Source organism: Bactrocera latifrons, unplaced genomic scaffold (genome assembly GCF_001853355.1).
Source record: "Bactrocera latifrons isolate USDA-ARS-PBARC rearing strain unplaced genomic scaffold, ASM185335v1 scaffold_1574, whole genome shotgun sequence".
Lineage (NCBI taxonomy): Eukaryota > Metazoa > Arthropoda > Insecta > Diptera > Tephritidae > Bactrocera > Bactrocera latifrons.
In genome coordinates, this window is record NW_017535046.1 from 1 (window position 1) to 6,987 (window position 6,987).

The following is a 6,987-nucleotide window of genomic DNA, read 5'->3' on the forward strand; positions in this document are numbered from 1 at the left end:
TCACTTATTGAGCTTTCAGCACAAAATTGGTCACAAAATATTGCTTAAAAAGCTGTCATCACTTTTACTGCTTTCAGAGCTTTCAATGGCTGTACATGTCATTACATTAGTCAATAATAAGTATTATCGCAATGAATAAAATAATTTTTCGGGTTTTAAGCTTTCGATTGTTTTCTAATGAAAGCAGAATAAAGCTTTTGATAATTTCGGAATGAATATATAAGCATTGACATACAAAGCTTTTGATAATTCCAGAATTATTATATAAGCACTTGCGTATAATGCTTTCGGAAAACGATTTGCCTCTAAATATTGTCCTTAGAGCTTTCGAAATATTTGAATTTCTGATCTTTTCAAACATTGGAACGAATACACATATAAGCACTGGCATATAAAGCTTTTGATAGTTTTGGAATGACTAGCGTATAAAGCTTTCGAAAACGATTTATCTTAGAGCTTTCGAAACATTTTTAGTTTTCTGAACATTTCAAACCCCTATGAGTTTTCAATTGCATTAGAATATTTAAAGCAACCTTGAATTTCAGAAATCAAAAAACCAGAAACTTCGTCTTACTTGCCATATTACCGCTTTTCAGTTTTCTGACAACCCATATGGAGTATAATTCTATTTGAAAAGCTGGTTCAAAAGCTCTCTTAAACATTTACTCCTGAATTTTGAGTCTGAACAATGATTTACTCTCATGTAAATGTTGAAAATAGAAATTCTATGCACCCGAAAAATTCTTATTCCCTTCATTGCCTCACTCTGTATATTTGTCGTTACTCAAAGGTAAAGCTCTCAAATCGTCTAAAAGCAACTCAAAGCAAGCGAAGTTTTTTATTTGCTTTGTTTTGTTGTTGCTTTATCTACTTCCCACTAGCTGTCGGCAGCGCGGTACACCAAAGGTGGGTCACCAACACACAAACATTATTGCCCGCGCACTTACTTTGTTACGTGAAATTTGTTAAACACACAAAGCTGTGAATTTGCTTTGCTTTCGCAGCAAGTTTTGAAGTGCATGCGGCGAAGCGCAACCAGTTTTTTGCTTCTTATTGCCGGCAACTTGCTTCCTTTGTATGTTGCATTGTTAATTGTATGCAAGGCTTTGAAATTAATTTAAGGATTTTTATTCAATGATTTTTACTTGCATTACTTTGCTTGACATTTTTTATGTTTTATGTGAGTTACATTGTATAATTAATTATTTCAGGAAACTCGCTCGCCCTTGTGGTTACTGTGGCTAAGTTCGAGTTGCATACCACATTTGCTTTCTTATCACTTAATCGCCACAAACCAGAAATCAACTTAACTTTCAAAGTGAAAACTTGCAATTGACATTTCATGAAATATGCTTTAACGGTACACCCACATCAATTTCGCACGCACAAACTACAGTGGACACACTTGCCGCATCTTATTTCAAGTCATTGGCAAAAGTTTTTAGATACGGCGGTAATAAGCGCTACTTGCCACATTCACTAGCTGTCCGTCTGACTTACTTAGTGAATTGGGAACTTAACTTAACTTACAAAAACAACAAAACAGTTTTTTTCTTTTCTCACTCACCTTTTTCCTCAAAGTTGCCAATCAGCTTAACGTCGATCGTCTCGAAGTAATCCCGCACGCTGTTGCACTGTTCGCGTGTGTTTAAAATTTTACTGGTCGAATCGCGCTGCAAGCGGCGCCTGTGATGTGCATGCTGTTGTTGTTGTTGGTCATGATGAGCATGAAAATGATGACCATCGAGATGTTTCGCGTCGGCCGCCGATGGCAATGCCAAACAACTGCTGGCCACTAAAACGGCAATGCAAACTTGCAACAGCAGAAATAGTCGACGTAGTTGTTGTTTTTTATGCGCTGCTGCTGCTGTTATTGGCTTTGTGGCATTCCGTTTGCCGGCAACTTCGACGGCGTGAGCCATACTAGCACGTGTGCGTGTGTAGGTGCGTAGTAGTAACAACAAATTTGGTGCGCACACTTTTTGCTTGCTTGTTGCTGTTGTTGTATGGCTTTAGAGCGCTTAATATGACTTTATGCGTGTTATAAACGCCCAACAGGCGATATTTAACTACTTTTAATGTGCTTTAATTATTCTGACTGTTGTTGTAGTTTAATTTAATTCTGATTGTTATTATTAATTTTGTTGTTATAATGTCGTCGGCAACTTCCCTTTGATGTAAGAGTATGCAAATAATTAACACAAGACGTCGCCTTTATGTTGGACCGCCAATCGAAAACACATAACACAAAACTGTAAAAAACAAAAACAATATGAAAAAGGAAATAACCGGTTTTAGAAAAATCGAATTTTAGAAAATCTCGGCCAATTAATAGATTTAATTAGAATTTAATTTCACAATGAAACACTTTGATTTTGCACGAACGCCCATGAAATGGCTATATATCTACTAAATATATAAAACAAAAAAATATTTTCACAACAAAAATTATAGTGACAACAATAAGTATCACTTTTTGATCAATAACAATGCGTGTATTCTTTTTTTCACAACTTGCCACCTGCCGTTGCACGTCTCACAAATGTGTTAAATGTTCAATGTTGTTCACATGTGTTACTGTCAGCACTTTTTATACGTATAAGACGCCGCAACTCGCCGCTAATTGTGGCATAAATCAGCGCCAAGTGTTTTTCTTCCACTTTGCGTCACTTTCTTCCGATTGTCTATTGTGCTTTAGGAATGCTGCACTCGCGTTTATTTTTAGCCGCCGCACACTTTCTTGCTTCCCTCTTTATCTAAGTATGTGTATGTGTGTCTTAACCCGAACAGCTGACTGTCTCTTATTGCAAGCGCTCGGCCAACAATGAAAGTCGCGCTGCTGACAGGTTGTCGCGTTGTATGATACAATCGAAACGCTTCCGCACACACTTGTCAATAGTGAAGTTAAATTTAGCTGAAACGACCACAGTGCGGCACTGCGCTGAGTGTACATGTGAGAGTCAAAGCGCTTATATAATTTCTGCTCGGGAAAAATCACAATTTTCACCGCCTTGAAAAGTTAAGATTTATTTATTCACATAGGAAATCGTATTCGAAGCTGTCGCATTTAATTTGACTACTCTTATATTCGCTGTCTCCGTTTAACCACGCTACCAAGCGTTTCACACAACTGCGCGTAAATCGTGCACGGCCAATTGACCAAGCGCTCAAGCTTTTAGGAACGCGTCTGCCGCGCTGCGCGTCTAACACTCTATGTCCTCCCACCGCGCGCACAAACGCGTTTATTTACTTACGTGCGCGTCTAATTCAATTTGAGCAACACGTTCGACGACCGCCAGCAATACCCGACAGTTAAACGGCAATATCTCAATGTGACCGATAAACCGGCAGAAGATACAAAAGAAAGAAGAACGTGAATAAATCGTCCATATGTTTATTTTCTTACTTGCAGGGCTGCGGCGTAACACGTTGCGACGCGTCTGCAGACGACGTTAGCAGCGCTCAATCATAAGAACGGCAAACAAACAGCGGGGTCACCTTTCGTTCTACTTATTTGCACTTGATCGTAGCGCTGTTGACTGATTGTTTTTTCACGAGCGTTTTGCTATTATTTTAGAAGTTTGTTTGGCACGTTTCTTTGGCTATGACCGCGCGTCGGTTTAATGTGCGAAATGACACATTAAGCGAAACGCTAACAAAATCTTAATAGAATGCATAATTTTGTATGCCTTTTTGGCTAACGCTATAATAACGCGCGCTCATATAACTCACGTTTTTATTGCTCAGCAGCTGATTTTTGTTGTCACTTGTTCCCACTTCGCGCACAGACATTCAACCACTTATACAAAATCACAAAATTTACACAACTACTTGCAGCTTATAAACGATTGTAGCAACAAGACTTGTGTGTTTTTATTGATTTTGTTTTTGTTTTCGCTTCTCTTACAACGCGCAATCATTAATCGCTTGTTCTATTTTCAGTATTTTATTTGTATTTGCTTGTCTGCTTTGATTATTATTAGGCGCTCGCTCGCAAGAACACTGCAAACGCTTTTAAAAAAAGTGACATAATCGTCCACTAAACCGCAAAAACACAACGCGCTGACAAAAACATAGAAGGTTTAAGGCCAATAAAGCTGGTCAAGACACGGCCAACACTGAGAATACTCACAGACTTTGCAAAAATTTGAACTACCACAACCAAAAATGCAACAAAACACCGTGTTGCGACATGAAATTAATAATTTATACAAAATTTCGTTTGCGCTGAACTCTGCACTGTTAATAGCATACACACTTCCAATCAATGGATATTACACACATATGTAAATATTTTTTTTCTCAATTTCTTCTGAACTTTTATTTTTTGCTCGCCTTCAAACACAAAACACAATCTTCACTAGCAAACGCACGTCGCTGCGCTTCTTTGATTTTATTTACTCACTTCGTGTTTATTCGCTTATATTTCATGCATTGATTCTGTTATTGCTTATTTCATTTACTTTTCTTTTCTTAACACTAATATTTTCCTCTGCTTCTCCACTTGCGTTTAATTATAAACTTCGCGCGTCTCACAGCGCTTTTGACTCTTCATTTGCTGGCTATGACTATTGCACGGTATTTCTTTTTYTATTTTATTAGCTCTATTTCTTTTTTCTCCACTGTACTCATTTGGTTAACTCGCGTTAAATAACCGTTTCTCCACTATGCACGTCCGAACAGTCCAACAACCCGGGTACGTATAGCGTTTGAATAGCGAGAATTTTGGGAAATGTTCGCTACGGATTGGATCGAACATTGAGTTCAATGTTCGCTTCGCACAAGTTCGTTGTTCGATGTTCGGTTGCACGGTTGCAATGTTCGCTCGAAATGTTCGTGTCCGGTGTTTGAGTTGGAACAAAATGCCGGTAGAACAGATTTCTGCTGGCTAATACAGTGGTGGCGACGAGAGAATAGCGAAACGTAAGTTTTTGTATAGAAGAAGTTCAACAAAAATGTTAAGAAATTAAATATTTCAATTAAAAATTAAAGTTAAGTTCAACCAAAATAATAAAATTTAAAAATTTTCTAATCATGAAGTACACTGCACATAACTTGTATAATTGGTTATAAACAGATATCGGATAATCAATGTTAAAATTATTACACTGAATTAAAAAAAAAATAAAAAATTACAAAAAAATGAAAATGCGTTTTCCTTGAGTTGCCAATAAAATTAAGTTGTTGTCTTTTAATTAATGAAACACCTCAAATATTCCAAACATATAGCAATAAATTTATCCTGAACAAGGTACATATATCTGTATACATATATGTATATTAAATTTGCCAGGAAGTTGTATGTATATACATACATATGTCAATAATCAGCATGATGAGGTGAACCGATTTAACCGCGTCGCCCTGTCTAATCTCTCAATTTTTGAGATATCCATCTAAAATGTCACATGTCCTTTTCTACGCAAGAAGCTGCTCATTTGTTGGAACGGCGGATATTGGACCAATATTACAAATAGCTCTCATTCAAACTGAACGATCGAAATGCGTGCGTGGAAATATTTTTCATTTGACGAGATCTTTACCAAATTTGGCATGGGCTATTGTCTAAGACATTACTGCAATATCAAAAGAAATCGTTCAGATAGGATCATTGTAGTATATATGTTAGTTGCTATACAAAATGAACCATCGGAGTTAAGTTCATTTAAGGAACTTCTCTTTGTCATATTCATCTCATAATTATCAAAAATAGTTTTTGAGTTACAGACTTCAGGTCAATCATCTCAATAAGTTTATCTTTCAAAGTTTTTCTCAAAACTAAATTTTTTTAAGTTTGCTTGCGTAACCAATTGTCTAATATAAGAATTGTTCTGTATTATACATATCTCTTCATACAATTACTTACCTTGATCTCATTGAAACCCCATTAACGTTTTAGGTAAAGTTCTACTTTTTTTAAATGCCCCCATATTATCAAGTTTTGACTTTTTCGTCAATATGTCATAGACTTATTAGTTTTAGGTTTCATCTACGTTCAGGACAGTTGAGGATAACCATTTTTTAGCGCCGTTGGAGATCACTTATAACTCGAAAATATTYATATTTTACTTTATGCTCTTAATTTTTAAAACATAAAAACAATTAAAACAATCATTTATTTAATTCCGTAAAATTATGGTAGAAATGATATATCAGGCCTTTATGCACATAYTCAAAAATTGGACAATTTAAACTAAAATTTACGCCATTCGTTATATTTTGAATCCCAAGAACACATCCATAAATTTAGAATACAGCTCAAAAATTATATGCAGAATAAGATGATAATTCTAAACTTCAACATCTTGCAAAACATATAGCACTTTTATCATCATATTCGATTATTGGTTGTCAAAACTGAGAAATTTGAAATTTGGAAATCTTTTCAACACACTAGGTATGTAGGTACGAACATGTTTTATCAGCAGACGTTGGGATATTTTAATCTACCGCTGAGAGAAATATTAAGAGAATGTTTGAGTCTGGCTTGGAAGCCTGAAGCCGAATTGCTTTAAAAGCCAAACACCGCAAGCAAACTTTCCAAATACTCGCTATAAGAAATGGCCATATACGGATATATGGGAATTTTCTAGATTTTTTGCTGTGAAACTTTTAAATTTGATGTATCAAAAATGTGGAAACATATTACGGTATCTTTTAACAGTATTTTAATACCTAGTATTAGTAAAAATATTTATTTGGAAAGGAACTTAGACTGATCTCCGGGAGATCCTCTTATAATGCCTAAAAACCCATTATAATAATTTCTTAGAATGACAATCACTATTGTGTTCCTAAATTCCGTTGCTCATCATCTTGGCTAAACTTTTTGTTGATTTTAAATTTATTTTCTGTACAGCCCTTTATAACTTAAATTAATAATTAAGCTTTCGTATTGTAAAATATATTTCGAATGCCGTCATAAAAGTTTCCTAGAAAAAAATCTTAAACCCCAGGCACTAATTTATTAATTTGTAACAAGGAAAC

General features: G+C 35.6%; 1 protein-coding gene across 1 annotated transcript; it reads right to left on the reverse strand.

Annotated features, from left to right (window-relative positions):
- Positions 1 to 1,567: 1,567 nt before the first annotated feature.
- LOC108966243 (division abnormally delayed protein-like) lies at positions 1,568 to 4,677 on the reverse strand (the record flags this gene model as incomplete). Its single annotated transcript, XM_018928990.1, is given in 2 exon segments — positions 1,568 to 2,252; positions 3,733 to 4,677. A coding segment is annotated over 1 exon segment (355 nt), but the record flags the coding sequence as incomplete, so codon positions are not given.
- Positions 4,678 to 6,987: the final 2,310 nt, after the last annotated feature.